This window comes from Rhopalosiphum maidis, chromosome 2, assembly GCF_003676215.2.
Source record: "Rhopalosiphum maidis isolate BTI-1 chromosome 2, ASM367621v3, whole genome shotgun sequence".
NCBI classification, from domain to species: domain Eukaryota; kingdom Metazoa; phylum Arthropoda; class Insecta; order Hemiptera; family Aphididae; genus Rhopalosiphum; species Rhopalosiphum maidis.
In genome coordinates, this window is record NC_040878.1 from 37,864,973 (window position 1) to 37,886,322 (window position 21,350).

The 21,350-nt window shown below is 28.1% G+C and overlaps 3 protein-coding genes across 4 annotated transcripts; 2 read left to right on the forward strand and 1 right to left on the reverse strand.

Moving 5' to 3' along the window:
* LOC113551662 (cholesterol 7-desaturase) lies at positions 1-11,320 on the forward strand. The gene is made up of 6 exons (XM_026954041.1): positions 1-165; positions 697-892; positions 4,156-4,347; positions 7,920-8,350; positions 10,881-11,051; positions 11,136-11,320. Exons 1-6 carry the CDS (start codon positions 1-3, stop codon positions 11,295-11,297), a joined length of 1,317 nt encoding a protein of 438 aa, XP_026809842.1. The 3' UTR covers positions 11,298-11,320.
* LOC113551660 (xaa-Pro aminopeptidase ApepP-like) lies at positions 11,106-18,576 on the reverse strand. 2 transcript variants are annotated; one of them, XM_026954039.1, is made up of 13 exons: positions 18,432-18,576; positions 17,473-17,590; positions 17,245-17,413; positions 15,720-15,956; positions 15,548-15,643; positions 15,199-15,395; positions 14,942-15,092; positions 14,755-14,881; positions 14,518-14,667; positions 14,314-14,443; positions 14,069-14,246; positions 11,646-11,818; positions 11,106-11,581 (listed from the first exon to the last, which is right to left on the reverse strand). In XM_026954039.1, the coding sequence occupies exons 2-13, from the start codon at positions 17,584-17,586 to the stop codon at positions 11,459-11,461; spliced, it is 1,845 nt and encodes a 614-aa protein (XP_026809840.1). In that variant the 5' UTR covers positions 17,587-17,590; positions 18,432-18,576; the 3' UTR covers positions 11,106-11,458. The 2 variants fall into 2 exon arrangements, with proteins under 2 accessions (XP_026809840.1, XP_026809839.1); XM_026954038.1 differs by lacking the exon at positions 18,432-18,576 and adding an exon at positions 18,019-18,232.
* Positions 18,577-18,606: 30 nt separating this feature from the next.
* Positions 18,607-21,350, forward strand: LOC113551661 (5'-AMP-activated protein kinase catalytic subunit alpha-2). Its single transcript, XM_026954040.1, has one exon. It carries the CDS (start codon positions 18,952-18,954, stop codon positions 20,533-20,535), a length of 1,584 nt encoding a protein of 527 aa, XP_026809841.1. The 5' UTR covers positions 18,607-18,951; the 3' UTR covers positions 20,536-21,350.

Genomic DNA, 21,350 nt, shown 5'->3' on the forward strand with positions numbered 1-21,350 from the left:
ATGGAAAAATCGATATTTTCTTTTTTGGCCGTCTGTTTATCGGTTCAGTTGGTGCGCGAATACTGCAGTAGTGACTGTTGCAAGTATATGGCCGTAGGAGTTTGTGCATCATTTGGACTGTGGTACGGTTACCGCTTCTTGATCAGACCATTGGACATACAAAGGGTAAACGAATAATAGCATATAACACTGTCATATGGCATATAATATATAAGTATCTAAGTCGGTATATAATTGCAACCGCCAACCAGTGGCGTAACCTTAAAATTTATATTAATTATAACACAATAAATTATTTGCAATGGATTCATAAAATTAAAAATACTATATAGTAAAAGAAAGATTTGATAAATATATAGTACGTACTACCTATATTATTAAAAGAAAAACTGAAAAACATTAGGTGTACACTCACTCTAGGTCTGAATAGTTTACTGTACATCATTGATTAAAACATGATAAATATTGTTAATAATAATATTGTAAATATTAAATTATAATATTGATACATAAATTATTGCGATACGGCCGATACGTCAAGATTGATTGGTAAATTGGGGTTTTTTATAATATTTATATATTTTTTATTAATTTATATAATTTGTACATAATACATGTATAAATGTATAATACTATATGTCTATATACATACACTCAAACAATTTAACTAAGTTGCTTCTGTTTAAATAACAAAAGAAATTGGCCGATGTGGGTTACGAACAGCACTTCACACAAAAACAATGGGCGTCAAAGGATAAGTTACACTTAATACGATCCATGATGAAACTAAGGAAAAAAGGGGCTTTACCACCAGTTTATCCGAATGGATGGTTTGCGCTCCTAGACTCAGATCAAGTTATCATCAATCAAGTTAAATACGTGACGGCTTTAGGTAAGTTGCAGTATTATACTATTATATTTTTTAAAGTTCAAAACACGTCTATATATTTTGTATAGATTATAGACTATACTGAAGGTCTGCACATAATAGGCAGAAATCATCAAGTTAATAATTGCCAATTGCCCAATTATTTTTAACGGTCAAATAAAATTAGAGTTACCTTTAATCTATCTTAATTGATTCATTATTTTAAAATAATATTATTCATTTATTGTTATAAAACAAAAATGTATCAATAGAATGTATTCAATTTCAATTAAATAAATAACTTTTATTATTATTTATTAAGCAATAATTGCTTGATTCTAAAAATTTAATTCTGATTATTATATGTTTCATGAAAAGAAGTAATTAAAAATTTCTATAATTTACCTTTGATTTAATAAGCTAGGTATTTTTATATTTAGGTACTACCTATAAAAGTTTTTGATTCTGAATGGAGTGATAAAATGTATATAATTTTATAATGATGTGTTCGTTTTCTGTGCCTATCATCTACTGATTTAGTAAAAAAAAACGTTTCGATATTCAACTTCAATATCTGAACTTGGTGTGATATTTTAACATTTTCCATAAACATGGTATAATTTAAAAAATATTTTGACCTATTTATAGATATTACAGTTTATACATTTTTTTTAGTTTTTTCGTTCGGCCAACAATTATAAATATAATACAAAATTCTTAAGACTTTATAGTTGCACAAATATTTTAATGATTTTAACATTAACATAAAATTTTAACAAATTTTGACGAAATTGAATATTTACACGTAAAGGAACGATTTCTTATCAATTGATTTTCTTATTTCGTTGTGATTCAAAAACAAGTAATTGTTATATCATATCTTATAAGTACATGATATAATTAATAGTTTTATTTCTATGAATGTTAAAACAACATTTTTAGGTTAAAAAGTTTGAAAATTTAATACAAGTTTTCTTACATACAGTTCACACTTAAAGTAAAAACATAAGTACAATTTTTTTCTTAAACGTTTTAATTTCAAGTTTAGACTTCATATCAAACTTCACTCAAATCAAAACCAACTAATCTCTCTCCATTCCCAACAATCCATCGACAATATTTCTTAACCAGTATTAATTATAAGAGGTACCTATTGTTACTGAACGGTTCCCTTTCTCAGATCATTCATGCCAACTTGTATTACGTTAATTAATTACCATACAATTTACTTATTATGATATATATTAATTAAGCTTTTCTAATAAAAAAAAAAAAACAAAAAAAAAAGTTGTCACAAAATTAGATATTTAAACAATGAATAATAATTTTAATTATTTTGTTGTAATTTATATTCATATCACATTATTCATGGATACTTCAAAATCTTATACATATATATATATATATATATATATATTATTTTATAATGTATAATACAATGACATTTACAAAATATGTATTAATCCATTTTATGCTATTATCTATTTATACCTAATTTATTTTAGTATATTTAATACTTATCCATATTTACATAATGTTATTATAGCTGTAGATATTTTTTTGAATTTTCAGCTATTTCGTGATTTTTTGACATATACTGAAACGAAAAACTATTATAGAGGCTTAAACTGAACGGTATTAATTTATTTATGCAACTGCGCTGTCTGGATGAACAAATTAAAAAGTGGATAAGACCTTGACTCTTAAGTCCACGCGTAAGAATAAAACTGTAAAATAAAATAATAAAATACACTTTCAATCAGATGCATTACAGTGCACAGTGCATACACTGTTACACTGTAAAAAAATATTATTACATTTATATTATTAATGCTAAGTGTTTAATACCCGAAGCTATGTCTATTTAACATAATATTAATTTTATACTTATAAATTGTGAAAGATAATTATTTTAAAATTAATTTATGATTCACTATAATAGTTTGGTAAATGTTGTAATTTATAGATTTTATGATTATTGATTATCCATTTCAAAAGAAAAGAAATTATTTTTGTTTTATTTACATTAGCTGCTCTGTTGCTCGTCTGCCCCCATCTTCCTCTTTCATTAATATAATATGTTTATGGCCTAGCTATGTCTAATGTGGGACACAGAGACAATACGACATCAAAAGTTTGAGATTCGATCATTGGTGATTTGTAATTGTGTTTTAATTTTTAATACTTCAATAGCATATAATAGGCATGCGCAAATCATGAAAGTATAGGTTGTATCTATAAATTATTATCAGCTATATTAGACTTATTAGTTATTACTTATTAATCTTAATATGTTTTTTTAATATACATATTATAGAAAAATATAAGTTGTATACATCATATATATTTTCCGAGAGAGCAGTCGTGGTGGGTCAATACAACAGTCAAAGTACAATAAAAAAAAAAATAAAAATAATAATATTAGATATCAATAATAGATAATCTGAATCACAAATAAAACATTGAACAATTGATTTTTCAATAAACAATTAAGTACATTTAACTAATTTTTTTTTTTAATTTGCTTTAAAAATATAATCAAAATTGACTGGTAATTTAAGTTTAAGTATTTATTACAATATTAATATATATGAGCGATGTAATTGAGGTATTGGGTACTTAGGTTCATGAAAATCACAGGGTATGCTTGGGCAGACCCTGCACTCTTAGAACGCACAACTATACTAAATAGAAGTATAATGACATACACCTTAGGCAAAAATACTCATAAAATTATAAGATTTTATAACTAAAATAATTAAATAATGAAACTGTAATAGTGCATAGAAAAATGTGCGGGTTTCAAAAAAAAAAAAAATTAAACCCACAGGGAATTACCACGATTGGCCGCAACAGACCTAAAATTTAAATTCAGTTTAGACATATCAACCTGTTGCATATCCATAAAATTATTTATCATATACAAATACAACTTTAATGTTGAAACAATTTAATTGTCTAGTGACACTATAGTGACAGCTTAAAAGTACATAATAATCATAATATATTTATAGGTAAATAGCACCTACAGTGCCATGCATTAATGAAATAGTCCACGGTGTCATCACTGCCATCTAATGATTCTATTGTGGTATAATCTGACTAGTCTGAGTATAAAACATCTATAGGTTATAGCTGCTTGTATGTATATCGTACATAACTTAATTTATAACTGTACACTTATATAAATAATTAATTTTTACAAGTACGTGTATGATAGCAATATGGATCGATTACTAATTTCAAACAAGTGTTTGTATAATATTATGTTAATTTACTCATTTTAGGAGAACATTTTGCAGTGTTTCGTGCATCCAACGGCGACGTCAACATACTAAATGCTTACTGTCCTCATCTGGGTGCTAATATGGCTATTGGAGGAATAGTTAAAGGAAATTGTCTCCAATGTCCATTTCATGGATGGACATTTGACGGTACCAGTGGAAAGTGCGTCCGAATACCGAACGATTGTTCAAATGGTAAAAATTCGTTTACAAATACCTATATATTATATGGTTTATCATTCATGTACATTTTTATTTGGTATCTGTTATATTTTTTTTATTCTTCTGTAGTGCTTTATTCTACGCTCCGAAAAATTTACAATACATAATAATATTATTACTCATATTATGAGTATGTTAATATATTATCTGAAAAAAAATTAGTCTGGGTATTTAGGCCTGTCCTGTATGGGCATAATAGACAAATACCTAAACTCTACTTCCCTATAAACTCTTCTAAACTATATTCTAATGTAATTGTGTAAGTATCTCTGTATATTGCTGTACCTATTACCCAGTGCCGCGATTTGGTATATATTGGTGGGTTTGCAAGCAAATATTATCGGGCCCATTTAGCCAAGAACCTAAATACGTAATTAATCCTTAAAAAATATAACTTTCTGTTTGTAGCTTTATACATTATTGTACACAGATGGATGAGGAGCAAAATGACCAGCAGCTCCTAAAACAGTCTATTGGTTTTACAATTACATTACTACATTAGGATAAAATTGGGAAATTGGGAAATTGGGAAACATCAATAATGTTTTGTATAAAACTATTAATATTAAAATATGCTTCTTGTACCATTACTTTTTGTGTTTATTGTATTGTTGTTATAAATGTCACTACACATGGTAATTTTTCAAACATGCTCACCCTATTTAAATTATGCATGTATTCAAATTCTGATTTTTTTTTCAATTTTTAAATGTAATCATAGATAATATTTTCGAGTACTTATATTTTTCACAACATTTAAGAAGTATTCTGTATTCCTGTGGCGATACCAACTTTATTTTTTTAAATAAGAACATATATGTTTCATATTTTAAAGCAAAATGTGAATCAGGTAATTTTCTGAATATGTTGACGTATTGTAATAGAAATTTGAACGAAAACTTTCGGAGTTATTTATTATATTTTAAATACTAAAGAATGAGGATAATAGTCCATGTTTTGAAAACTGTCAAGTGCAATATTAATCCATAAGCATTTAGTAATAAGTAGTTATTATTAACGAATAGTTTATGTTGCATACCGAATTATAATTATTGAACTTGTATCCATTTACAAATTATTTTTGTATAATAGATTATTATCCTTAATTCTTAGAATTTAAAGTAAAATAACTCCGGAAGTTTTCATCCAAATTTCGATTATAATACGTCAAAATTTTCAGAAAAATTACTTAATTCACATTTTGCTTTTAAACATAATATATGTTCTCATTTGAAAAACCAATATTATGCCACAGAATACTTCTAAAATGTTGTGAAAAATTTAAGTACTCGAAACTATCGTCTTTAATTACATTTAAAAATTCCAAAACTCAGAATTTGAATGTGTATATAATTTAAACATAAAAATGGGGCGAGCATGCTTAAAAAGTTACCTTATAATATATAGTATACTTATATAAAACGTGTTGTGTCGGGTGGCATAGTGTGATAAACTATTTGGCATTAATTTTATACAAAATCCTTCTATCTTTAGATAGTAAAAAAATAATTTAATTTCTAAATACACAGAATTGTTATTATTAACATTATTTAATAATAATTAATAATTCTCCTATAGTCTAAATTCATTCTGATCAGACATCATATAATAAATTGTAACCATAAAAATATTTAGACAAAAAAGTTAATTTTAAAAATTTAAGGCCCAGCCGCCCAGGCCCAGGGGTTTTGTGCATCCCTAGCACCCCCGGTAGTTGCGGCACTGCTACTACCTATAATATTTGCGTCGAGATTTCACCGATTCCGCCCGTACTTACAGGTCTAACTTACAATTTTAAAATTAACTTAAGGATTCTGCCAATTTGAAATCTTGAACTTAACATAACCATGAAAAACTGAGAAAATATAAGCTTCTAAAATAAAAATTACAAATCATGATTTCATCAATTGTTTAAATTGACATAATATATTATATAAACATTATATATTGACAATTCGCACATCCAATTGTATTGGTTTAATAAGTGTAATAGCTGAAAATTATTCAAAATTTTGAAAAATATTATATGATGAATTATTACTTATACATTATAATATTGTCAATATTATATTGATTTTAATAATTAGATGATTAGTATACCTGATACATTATTTTGTGGATTATTATGATATTATTTTTATAACTATTATGGGTACCTATGTATAAAATGTACCTACCTATATTTCGGTTATACTATATATATTATATATATGTATATATGTATTATAGTATTATGCATTTATATTTACTAAATAGACATGAAATTATTTCCAAAAAATAAAAATGTAAACCTACTTTTGATTTTCTATCATTGGTTTCTCTTATTGTGTTTATTCATATTGATTTGCGATAGGCGATTTGTGATTTCCAGTCAACTTGGACAAAAAATCGACTAAGTTTCCCAAAAGCTGAATTTTGGTATATAAGTAGTTTATGCCTCACTTATAAACATACTAAAAGTCCTGACACTTACATCTTGTGCGTATCCTCCCACCATTCTTAAAAGGGCGCCACCCTTTTTACTGTTTTCGCTTATAATTCGTCAGCTGTTTGAGTTAAAATAAAAATACATATTACCAAAATTAAAGACTATACCATTTACCATAGTATTAACTTAATTTTAATATATATATGATGCAGTAAGTATTATATTTAAAAAAAAGATAAATATTTTATTTTTTTTATTCGGTTTGAGCAAAAATCGTCAGTCATACACTAAAACAACCTATGACAAAAGTTAACGAACAAATAATTTTACTTATATCACGTTAAATTATTTTATCAATTTTAATTATCGTAAGTTATAAATTCATAACGTTATTTACTTAGGTAATGAACTGGTGACGATACCAAAATTCAGCTTTCGACGACTATTATTAGTATATTGTAATATTATATTTCTGATTCTTATATTTTGTAATACTTAGTCAACCTCTTGTTTAAATATATCGTCACCGCCGATATAAACAACATTATGACTTCTGATAATTAAAATTAATGAAATAATTTATCATAATATAATGTAAAAATATCTGCTTGTTAATTTTTGTCATAAGTTATTTTAGCGTATGATTGACGATTTTTGTTTAAACAGAATAAAAAAAGAATAAAAAATATTTTTTATCTTTTTTTAAAAATAGAATACTTACTGCAACATATATACAGGAACAGGATGTAACTCGTCTATTTGACAAATGCAATAATGTCTAGTAGACAAGTTACACTCTGTATATTAAAAGTAAGTTTATTCTATGGTTAATTTTATTGTTTTTAATTTTAGCCATAACTCATAAGTATTTTTATTGTAACTCAAACAGCTGACGAGTTATACGCGAAAACAGTAAAAAGGGTATGCCAGTGTGCCACCCTTTTAAGAGGGGGGGCTACGCTCAAGGGATAGGTGTCAGGACTTTTAATATTTTTACAAGTGACGCATAAACTACTCATATACCAAAATTCAGCTTTCGGGGAATTAGTTCTGAACTTTTTGCTAATTTTGACTAGACTATAATACCGAAAAAGTTTGTTGGTGAATGTGTACACAGGATTGTTGTCGAGGATGGCGTCGGTGAAAAGATGGGAGTGTTGTGAAGCTAACGGCTTTGTATTCGTGTGGTACCACGCGGAGAACGATGCGCCGTCATGGTACCCGACCAAAGACGTTGAGATGACCAGCCGGGGATGGACGTACCGCGGTCGTAGCGAGCACTATGTGAACGCGCACATCCAAGACATCCCGGAAAACGGGGCAGACGTGGCCCACTTGCCGGCATTGCATGGACAAATGGCGCTTGGCGGCCAGTACGCCGCGCAGGCCAACCAGTCGCTGTGGAGGTGGCTTGGCGTCCACGAGTGGACGGCCTCTTGGCGAGCGGACGGCACCCGCGGGCGGCACGTGTCCGCGCTCGATCTGCAACACAGGCTGGTGGTGTTCGGAAAGTTGGCGGTTTTCAAAATGAACGTGGAAGCACAACAGGTATTTGCTACTACGAATAGCTATAAGCATGTAGAGCACTAGGGCGTATCCGCTCGCGCGCCGCAAGGCTGGGCAACTATTTTTTTTAACGCATTGAGTTAATTCAATTAAAAAAAAATACTAGTTAATTTTTAAGTAATAAGTTAAATTAATTGACAAGTTAAAGAGAAAAAAAGAGGTATGCGTCGACTGAACGTCGTAAACCAGTCTTATTCTAATGTAATATTGTTAAATTCGATTCAATAATAATCTATACAATGCTTACAATTTACAAAAAATGATTCTGATCCAAGACGGTCTGCAGTCAGCTTATATGAATAACTTATTCAGAATAAGTATATTTTATGATATATTTATATTTTTCTACTGTTTTCTCTTTCGATCTATGTCATTATTTGTTACTCAATTTTAATTTTAATTATATTTTAAATTCATCTATTATTATTAAACATTTTATGCCATGTATTAAGCTTCAGCCCATTTAGATACACAATAAATAAATAAATATAGAAGGTAACTTAATTTACTTTTTGTAATATGGTAAGTTGAATTAATTTTTGCCCAAAATAATGCATTTATTATATTATTAATATTTAATTATTATTAATTATAATAGTTTCATTAATACCTAATATTTATATCATATACTAATAAATAATAATAGGTACTATTATTCAGTGGTGCCGAACTCAGACTTTTTTGTAAAGCAAAATCTAAAATTATTATCCCACTCACTAAATTTTTAAGTCATCTAATAAGATATAAAAGTAAATACATGTATCGCAGTGGCGTAGCCAGGATTTTTAAATTTTCTTAATATTTCGGGGGGGGGGGGGGCTACAGCCCCCGCCACTGATGTGTTGACTTCTAATTTCAATGTTTCACGTTATCAGGCATCAATAATATATAATAATATATATATCCCAATTAGGTAATCCCTAGAACTCCCCTATACCCACCCATCCATTTAAGAAGTGAAGCAATAATCGCTTATTCCCTTCACATAACATATGAGTTCGGCGCCACTGCATTGTTATTAATTTTTAGTTATTATTTATGAGTCAATGCGAAAATATACCGACTCGTGATATAAACAGACAATAGTATTTAATTTAATCTAAATGTTTTTAAAATTTTATGATGAATTGATGACATTGGCCCACTGTCGGTCTGACATATAAAAGGCCTCGGCCACAATTTTCCTCTGGGGCCTCAATTTTTTTTCTTAATTTATTATGAACAAAGTTGATCATAGGGTAGTGGACTAGTGTATATTTTCTTCTTCCCACCCCGTCAGCTGAAATGTTAAAAATAAAAAATGACTATAATTGTATGATCGAAGTGAATACTTTATAGGCGACAGCTAGCTGACTGTTTTAAGCGCCAAACTTTAACGCCAACTGTTAACCTAGATCAACACTGCATTGACTTCTATATAAATAACTAGAGTAAAAGTTTCAAACCACCAAAAAATATTTTTGAATTACAACAGTTAATAAAATCGTTATTTTTTATTTAAATATTAAACTTCATCTGAATTTGCACTTAAAATTCCTATAAAATAATTATGTTAAAATATATTTTGATTAAGTTTAAGTGAAGTTCATTGAACACAGCAACATTGTATTAGTTGTATTACATTTTAAGTCTAGCTATAAAAATTAATTATTTTACACATTTTCAACTTTATTTTTTTTATAAATAAATTGTAAATTTTAGTGATTTTTGTCAAAATATGTTCTTCAAATGAGTTTCTAAGTTAAGATTTTCTTCCTATTTTCCTCAGTTACTATATTGTTTCAGCATTTTTTAAATTTTAGTACATCATAGTACACAAAAATCACCCACATGGTTGAACATTTAAGCATTTTTATTGCCTCAAAACATGATGGCAGCGAGTATGTATGAGGGAAGATTAGGGATATATCTCTTGACCGCTCTTTTTTAGCTTATATTTATTTGATAAAAGTCGTTTTTTTATTTATCATTTAATTAGTAGGTAATGAAATGTTGAGACGTTTGGCATTAGAATGGCTATAAGCATTAGTAAATTTGATAAAAATATAAAAATATAATATAAAATTACCTAATTAATGAGATGTCATATAAGAATAGATGATGGACCCTACTGAAAGCAGTTATTAATAATGTCAAGTTTTAAGACCTGAAGCTATAGATACCCTTCCTTATTTGGAATGATCATGCCATTTTTACTCTGTTTATATTTGTGAGTAATATGTACTACCTATTTAGATTAAACACCTATATAATTATAAGTACCTAAACCTAATGTTTAACTATCTATCTCTAAACTGGTAGTAAGTACTAAGTATAATATATATTATTACAAGTTATAGACTAAAAAATGGTCATTGAATTAGTATATATATGATATTTGGTATGTTCATTGTCTATAAATTATAATAATACACATTTTGATTTCAAACTTCATTGTTAATTGCATTATTTTTTGAAAGAAACTATTAATAATGAAGTATTGAAGTATTATTTAACATTTTTTTTTTTATAGATAGGTCCTGGATTAGTGATTTTAAATTTTAAAACCAGTTTTGGGCCAATAAAATTGGTTCAAGTTGTTACACCTGTTGAGCCACTGATTCAAAAAGTTGTTCATCGTATCTACTGTCCAATGTATTTATCACTCTATGCTTCAATAGTTTTATTCATGGAAGCTGTAATGGTTAGTTTAATATTAATTAGAAATTACTATTGTTTGATCATTTTTACAAATTAATACTAAATTATAAATATATTGTAATTACAGTTTGAAAGAGATGTAGTCATTTGGAACCACAAAAGTTACATTGAAAAGCCTTTAGCTTCAAAACAAGAATCAACACTCTTGGCACATAGAAAATGGTACAAACAATTTTATAGTGCTAATAGTAAACAATTTAGCAACAGAAAAGAAACGATAGATTGGTGAATAAATATATTATAATTATACATAGCTGAAAAGTATTACTAAATATATAATAGTATAGATATATAAACTGACAATGTTAATTTTTACTTTAAAGATTTTTGTCAATAGAAAAAAAAACATTCAATGAAAAATTGATTAAATAATGTAAATATATATATCATTTATCGCTTGATTGGTTGTGTTTCCTTTTTTAGCCATGTTAATGCTCTCTTATCATCTAATTTTTCTAATAATGGTGTTAGAACATCCAAACACTTACTATGATATTCATTTAAATATTCAATCTAAAAATGTTGAAAAAAAATTAATTAATGCATTTTTATAAACAATTGTTATCGAATTTCTTACTTCTTTATCAGTGAGCAAATCTATCACCAACATTTTAATTTGTATAGGGCACATAGTAACAGTTTCAAATTGTAAAAATGGCTTCTGTGGCATTTTATAATCAGTTGTTGAATCTTTAACTAAGACAATGTCTTCAATACGAATACCAAAGTCTTCTTCGTAATATCCGGGTTCTGAATAGTATAATAATGAAATATTAATATAATTTTATAATTAATAAAAATAAAATACTATAAATATGTTGTATCTAAGAGTCAGAGTTATGTCCAACATCTATGGTTCTTGACTTATTTTGTAGTGAACCATCAGATGAATTATTAAGTAAGACTACGGACCATTTTAGAATTTGGTTAAATAAATCAATAAGTTTTGCTAACATTAACAAATGAGATCACAATATTGGGTTTGTAGTGTTGTACTATTTTTTTCTATAATGATTACGAAAATCCCTACTAAGTATAGTCCTATTGCACATCAAAAATGATTAAGCCAATAGTCTGAGAGATTGTAAGAGATTACCAAGGTGGTTTTAGACCCAATAGATCAACAATGTATCAGAACTAAAGCCTAAGACAGATTTTTGGAAAAATTGTGTTTATTTAATAAAAATGTATGTATATTATTTGTGGATTTCAAAAAACCTTACAATTCTGTCTATTGACAAAGCCTTTTGAATATATTAAAAGAGTATTAAGAGTTCAATTTCCCTAACAAATAAATTTAATTGAGGTCACCCTGAAAAATACGGAAATTAAGTTAAAGGTAGCATCTGAAGTGTCAGGTCCAGAGATGGTAAATACGGGTTTAAGACAAGAGATGTGATGTAACCAATATTGTTTAACACAATTCAGAGAAACAAAATAGTAACAACGAAATAGTAATGGGAAACTCAAACATAAATATCTTAACTAATGCGGATGATATTGCAATAATAGAAGATACTGTAGAAATAGTAAAACGAGTGAGCCGGAAACTCATGATGATGGCAAGAAAGATAAGTTTGGATATGATGAAAAAACAGAGTACATGATGATAAGTCACCAGGGCAAAGAATATAAAAGAGGACAATTAATGAATATTAATGGGCATATATTTAAGAGACAAGAGTTACACACTTTAAGTACTTGGAACATCTACTAACAAAAGACAATGATCTCAAAATGGAAATTAGTACTAAAATACAAAATGTAGCAATAAGTGTTATTTTGTTCTTAGAAATATACTGAGTTCAAGAGCCATATCAACAAACCTGAAATTACAAATGTTTATGACTCTGATATAATCTATAGTACTCTATACTTAAGAAATATGGTCATTTAAGAAAGTAAAAGAAACAAGACTAAAAGTATTTGAAAGGAAAGTCCTATAGAAAATCTATGGCTCACGTGTCTATACTCAGGAGAATGGAGGAAACAACGTAATCATGAACTCGGAGAACTGTTCTAAAATCTAAAGACCAAATATCACAAATGAAATTAAAAAAAAGAAGATTGATATGAGCAGAATATGCATAGCAGAGAATAAGGTCTATAGCAGTGGTTCTTAACAGGGGTATTTTGGTCTCTCTGGGAGGGGGGCAATAATTTTGAAGGGGTGTTGAGAGGGCGGCGAGCTTTTTCAAACTCAGAGATTAAAAGTAATACTTTATAATAATATTTTTGTATAGTAAAGTAAAATTGTTTTGTTTAGTAGAGTAAAATATAACCATTACTATCTTCTTAAAATAAGAGTTTTACTTTAATTTAGTATACTGATGAATAAATAAATAAATATATGTACATATTTATAGGAAGAAAATTTGATTTTACATGAGAGGGGCGTTAGCAGTTAGTTTTTATAATACAGGAGAGCTGAACCAAAAAAGGTTAAGAACCACTGGTTTATAGTCAGAATAACTATAGAGGAAAACTTGATCGGTTAGAGACCATTGGTAAGGCTACTATTATGTTGGGAATACTGTGTAAAAGCGGATGTGGGGAAGATTCAACCAAAATACTATAGAGTGATAGAAGATAGAGAGATGGAGAAAAATTAGTTTGGAGATTGGTCTCGATGACCAAAAATCAAAATGTGGAATAATTACAAAACTTAAATGTCAAAAGTAGGGTATTTAATAAATTTGTTTATGATTATCAATAATAGGTATATTGTAAAATACTTGCTGTTTAAAGAAAAACTAGGTACTTGATTTTTAATTAAAGGTCTATATAATAAGGGAGGAAATGTTATTGAAAGTAAGACAGTACCCATTTTAGTTAGTTAATTCTTTAGTCATACTTTATAAACAATACACAATGTTATGCACGACTTGTGCAAAGATTTTTATAAGATGGACAAAATTGAACACTTCTCATTTTTGGGATGGTACAACTCATGTACTAAACATTTTGTGGGACATAAGTCTTTTTTGCTCAAAAAATTACCATTTGATAAAAACATTCCAGCTTGTAAACCAGGATCGTTCGGTATTTCTCTCCAAGATATTCCCATAGGTCCTTCATGTACATTTAAGTAAGCACCAATACCATGACCCGTACCATGCATATAATCTAAACCAACGTCCCACAAAAATCTACGTGCATATGAATCCAGACAATTTCCCTAAAAGTTAAAACACAATATTAATGTAAGCAAAAAATTAAATTTGAAATAAAAGTAAAAAATTTACTAAGATTTTGTGAGGAAATTTGCTCATAGCTAAATTTGCTTGGCCTTTAAAAACTCTGGTGAAACATTCTTTTTGATACTCAGTCGGTGTTCCAAAGTGTAGTGTACGAGTTACATCAGTAGTTCCATCCCTATTTAGTGAAAATATATTTAATAGTAAGAATAAAATACAATATAAATTTAATAATAAAAAAATTATACTAACAAAAATTGACCGCCAGAGTCACACAAATACATTTCATCTACACTTAATTTTCTATCAGTTTCTGGAGTGGGTGAATAATGAATTATTCCACCATTTGGACCAGATGAAGAAATTGTTTCAAAACTTGGACCCACAAAATCTTCTTGCAAGCTATTAAAATAAATAGGAGTCATTAAATATATTTATTAATTAATAATTATAAATTAAATAAGAATAACATTTTTCAATAATAACTACCTTCTAAATGATAATAACTTTTCAGCAACTGATATCTCGGTTAAATTTCCTAATGATATGTTTTCCTCTAACCATGCAAAATATGAACACAATGCAGCACCATCTTTGATATGCGCATTTTTAAGACCTACAAAAAAATTATCAATTGAATTAATTTAAAACAAAACTAATAATGACTTTATTTTACCATTAATTTCAACCGAGTTTTTAATAGCTTTCATGAGTGGAATTGGAGTAGGTTTAGAAATGCGATTTGATTTTGGAACAATGTTAACCAAGTTATAACTAGATCGGTCTGATACCCAAACTTTTCCAGTTTTACTATTGTCTGATGCCAACTAAAATTATGCATAAGAAGAATTTTATAAATTTAAATAATACTCATTCATATTCATTTATAAGAAGATAATTGTGTAAATAAAAAAATAGCAAAATCATACTTACAATATCATTGAAAAATGTATGTAGTTTATCATAAGGTTGTATAATGACTGACAAGTTTTCATTTATAAAATGTTCAGGCACAGTTGAATCTAGTTTTTTGTCGTCAACAAATAAATGGACATCTGTGTGTGTGACAATGACATATGAATAAAATACTGGATTATACGTAATGTCAGATCCTCTCAAGTTTAATAACCCTGAAAACAAAACATGGACAATTAAAAGATAATAAAAATATAAATATTGTATACTATGATATATATTATTTTAAACTTTTAAATAACAATTGGCTAAAACAATTTAATTTAATTTATAAAAAATTAATTATTGAAATAATATTCACACTTACATGCAATTTCATCAAGAGCAGTTACTAACAAAATAGTAGCATTTTTTTCAGTCATTTTCTGTCTAACTTCTTCAACTTTTTCTCCACACTTTTTTCCTAGAATAAAATAATAATTATTAATAACAGTTAATAAACTTATTGATTGAAAAAAATTAATAATAATCAACAATACCAGTAAACTTAATGTTTAACGGTTTAACTGGATTTGATGGAATAGCTGGACGTTCAGACCACATGCGATCTATGAGGTTGGTATCTAATGGAACCAAATTAATGCCTTTATATTTTATTTCTTTATTGATTCTACGCCATTCACTATACGTTATTAGATTTGCATCAACAGCGATTCTAGACCCAGTTTTCATATTTTTTGTAAGCCATTCAGCTAATGTAAGTGTATCTGGTAATCCTGAAACATATAATAATATATATTATATAATAATTATGAAATCTTAATTTGAATAATTTATTTATTTAAAAAAACATTAAATATTAGGTGTTTGTAAACTTTTAATATTTAATAGTGTGAAAATAATATTTAGTTTAAACTTGGTATAAATATTGATTTATTAACATTAATTAACATAATATATTACTAATCATGAGAGGACATTGTAAAAGTATCATTTTCAAACACTTAATTTTTCACATGACACAAAGCAGAGTAAACGAACAATTTTTTATAAAATAAACTATTTGGTCCATTTAAATTTTTACTACATAGACTTTTCAGATAAATATTATCTTTGAAAATTAAAGCTCAATTGTTAACATTAGACCCATTAAGAATTAAGATAAAATAAATATAATAACAATGGCAAAACAGTATATTAACAAGTAGGTTAAAAAAAAATAATAACAATAAATTTACTAATTTTAAATGTTTTAATAAAATACAATTTTTTCTTTTATTATTTTAATAAGTAAAATGAATATAAAAAAGAATATGTTATATTATGTATAATATTTAATTATTTTAGATTTATTCTTTTCAAAATACTAATAATAAATAGGGGGTTTCAATAGACTTATTTTTTTAGACAAAGCTTGTTTTGCACAATTTTGTAACATATCATTTTGAATAAATAAAGGAAATATTTGTTTTGTTAGCGACAACTAGTATATTATAGAATATGATACATAAAACCTAAATGTTATATTATAAGTTATTATATTTCATATTTGAAAATATTGAATAAAAAATACATCCAAATATATCACAGACAAGTAATTCTACATTTAATGTTATTAAAGTTAGGTTTAATAATAAGTCCAATAAAAGTAAATACAAACAGCAGAATGTAAATTTGTCATTTTATATGGCATGATGTACTTATAAAATGGAGATAACATAAATGGGTGTGGCATTATTCGAGTTTTCAAATATGTGTCTTAAATTTACTTAGAGTTGAGGTTATTATATTCACAATGATTAAGGTACTAATAATCACACCATTATAAGAATACATTTTTAGAATTTTAAATATTTTCTTATATCATATTAGGCTACCTAGTTTTTAATTATTTTCACAACTAGCCAATTAAAAATAATAACCAGTTTAACTTATATAAATAAAATTAATTGTACTCTGTTTTAAATAAATTATATTATAATGATGTCAATTTATACATGAAATTGAATCAAGACTGTATTATATGATCACATTTTATCATTTATTAAACATAGGTACACAAACCCATTTTCATTAAAGTCCAATTATCATCTAATTGCTGTTGGGCTTGTACAAAGTAACGACCATCCGTCCACAATAAGGCCTCATTTTGGGTAATAAGAGCAACACCAGCAGAACCTGTGAAACCAGTGATAAAAGCTCTACGTCCATCACACGCGGATATATATTCATTCTGAAAGAAAACAAAATTATAACTAGAATAATGGTAGAGATACTAAAATAAAAACTTACTTGATGAGCATCTTCTGATAAAACAATATATCCTTGAATAGGTTCACCTAAATATTTTAGTTTCATCAGGTCACGCAATCTTGACAAAAGAGGTCCAGTACTACGCACTGCCATAATGCTATGGACATTATCAAGCACATGAAAAATAAAAAATAAATATATTATTTTATATTTATAAAAATAAAGACAAAGCATTATAAACTAATAATAAAACAATGAGTGGAAAATAAAAATGACCATAGTGTAGTAAAATTTGTAAGGATCAAAAAGAATTTGAAAAATTAGGAACAGATTAATCAACTGAGTGAGATAAACAAAACTTGAATAAATATGACATTTGTTCACAATTATTCTGATGCATCAAACATCCATAGAAGACCTTGTAATAACACCTACTTGGGGACGTTTACAAGGCATTAGAAATCTGGTGACGGGAATGTTGCTTTAAAGACGATTTCGAATACTACGTAATAAAGTGAAAACAATATCACATAAAAAGTTGGTCGAATTGAGCAATATCGGATGAAACAAGTGAAAATTACGTACCTTAATATTCTAAGTTGAAATCTTAAGTACGTAGAAAAAAATACAATATTGTAGTAGAGCAGAATGAACGTTTATTTCGTGTTCAGAAAAGCATTAAAAGTAGTAGTCGATGGGAACTCGAAAAACAATAAATACTAAATAGTTATGAACTCGGAATTATTATAAATTGTAAACGTAAAAACTAAAAATGTTATCGTCAAACGTCATTCATCTTTGCCGTAGAATCTTATCTCGTGCGTTATCAGTCCACTGCCAACAGCATTACTCGCAAAATGCGCATGCCCGGCAACAATGAATCTATACCGAAATTGGTCCATACACCATATACCATATACAAGTGTACTGACCGCATACCAACACAGCACGACAACACTGCAGTAGATAAAAAGCATTTTTCATTGTTTTTTGCTTACTTCGATTAGTGTTTTGTTTTGGAATTGTGTAAAAATGAAAACGGAATTTCAATTAAAATTCCCCGCGGTCTAGATCGTCGTGAGTGGTCCGAGTGTGACTCGGTGATCGGTGGTGCTCATCCCCAAGATACAGGTAATTTATACAATTTTTTTATTTCGGTAAAATTTCGCCGAACCTCAATGAGGTTAACTACCAGCGCGGTAGTTCTATACTCATAATACAATCGATTTGATTACAAGACAGGCACTACGTTTACGTGCGCGCGCTTGTCTGCGTGTGTATGTAATGTTTATGTGTTTATTTTTTTTTCTCCGAATATAAGTGGGATCGAGATCGGCCTTCAAAATATTCCGATTTCCGATGCAATTATTGTTATGTTTCCGCGGTCCTTAAATTATCACGGTTACGCGTGTTTTAATTAACTAAAATAATATTAGTTTGCTGTGTCGATTTTTATCTCCAGTGCTTGAGAAATATTGTGTGTGTCCATTGCTGTAAAACAAAGGAATCTTGTGAAAAATGGCTGAGGTAAAACCTGCTAGCAGTCAACAACAACCAATCGTCAAAATAGGTCATTATATACTTGGACAGACACTTGGTGTTGGTACGTTTGGCAAAGTTAAAATTGGTGAACATCAGCTCACCAAACACAAGGTAGCTGTCAAAATACTCAATAGACAGAAGATAAAGAGTCTAGATGTAGTTGGAAAAATACGTCGAGAAATTCAAAATCTCAAACTCTTCCGTCATCCTCACATTATTAAACTATATCAAGTTATCAGCACTCCTACTGATATATTCATGATAATGGAGTATGTATCTGGTGGAGAGCTATTTGATTATATAGTAAAACACGGTAAACTTAAGGAATTTGAAGCTCGTCGTTTCTTCCAACAAATTATATCTGGCGTTGATTATTGTCATAGACACATGATTGTACATAGAGATTTAAAACCAGAAAACCTATTATTAGATCATAATCTTCATGTTAAAATTGCTGATTTTGGCTTATCAAACATGATGATGGATGGAGAATTTTTAAGAACAAGTTGTGGATCACCTAACTATGCTGCACCAGAAGTTATTTCAGGAAAGTTGTATGCTGGACCTGAGGTAGATATATGGTCGTGTGGTGTTATTTTATATGCATTATTATGTGGTTCTTTGCCTTTTGATGATGAACACGTGCCAACTTTATTTCGAAAAATTAAATCTGGTATCTTTCCTATACCAGATTATTTAAACAAATCTGTTGTTAGTTTGCTGTGTCATATGTTACAAGTAGATCCAATGAAAAGAGCATCTATTGAAGATATTAAAAAACACGAATGGTTCCAGCATGAACTACCTGCATATCTTTTCCCTTCACCAGTTGACCGAGATTCTTCAGTGATTGATACAGATGCTGTTAATGAAGTTTGTGAAAAATTTAGTGTAAAAGATTCTGAAGTTCATAATGCTTTATTAAGTGGTGATCCGCATGATCAACTAGGTATTGCCTACCATTTAATAATTGATAATAAACGAATTGCTGATGAAGCAGCTAAAGCAGAATTAAAAGATTTTTATATTGCTAGTAGTCCACCTCTAACAGGAGGAAGTCTAGAGACATCAACTTCAAATTCAGTTGCAAAACCTCATCCTGAAAGAATAATATCTCAAAGAGAACGTGCTCTATCTATAGATCAAGGTGCTAGAGGATCTCCAATGAAAAGAGCTAAATGGCATTTAGGCATAAGATCTCAAAGCAGGCCTACCGATATTATGAATGAAGTATATAGAGCAATGAAAGCATTGAATTTTCAATGGAAAGTAATAAATCCTTATCATGTTCAAGTAAGACACATGAATCAAAAAACTGATAATTATATCATGATCTCACTGCAACTGTATCAAGTGGACTACAAAAGCTATTTGTTAGATTTTAAGAGTTTAACAAATGATCAGTTGGAAAATGGAAATTTACCTGCACCAACTTTAGAAATTGAAAATCAATCTCCAAGACAAGATGTTGCTGTACAACCACAAAAAAAGTATACAGGACACCATACAATGGAATTCTTTGAAATGTGTGCTTCTTTGATTACCCAACTAGCCCATTAATTAATAAATAAAAAATAAATATCTGTTGCAATTATTGAATGTAAGTAATAAGTATATACCAAATTGTTAAAGAAGTAAATGTAATCCTTAGATAAGCAATTAGTTCTTTTTTTGTTGTATAATTTTCTCGTTATATTTATAAGTACATGTGCATATAAATTTTTTGTTATGAAATTTGTGAGAGATTCAATCAATCTATCCTATCAGAGAACATACTAGGTTGTGCATGTGGAATGATAAGACCAGTCATCTATGCTGAATTATCCCCACTGTATGTGACCATACATCTATACTATACAGTATACGCTATGTACACCTTTAATAAAATTTGGGGAAATACAATGTTGAAATACAGGATGCACTATCACTGACAGGTTTTCTCATAGAAACAGATTTTATTAACAGAACATTTAAATGATCTTGTACCTATATATTATATGATTGTTCTAATAAGTGTAACATTTTCTAGTTTCTTATATGTAACTACTTTTATTTCAATATTTATTTTTATCATGTATGTCTCGAGAGAAATACTATGTATTAAATCTCAAGTCTTAAATTACATAAGATACCCAAAAGATGTATTTTTTTATAATTTATGTTTGAAAATGCTATATAAAGTACCTATTGTTATACTATACCTATAAAATATTTATATGCAGATAAAAGCATTATGTTTAGATTTTTAAATTCGAATTTGTCAACATAAAATAAAATATGTATTGTGCTTTTCAGGCATGATAGAATGAAGAAAATCAACAATTTTAATATATTCATTATTTTTATAAGACAAAATAATTTTTACTGTGTTTTAA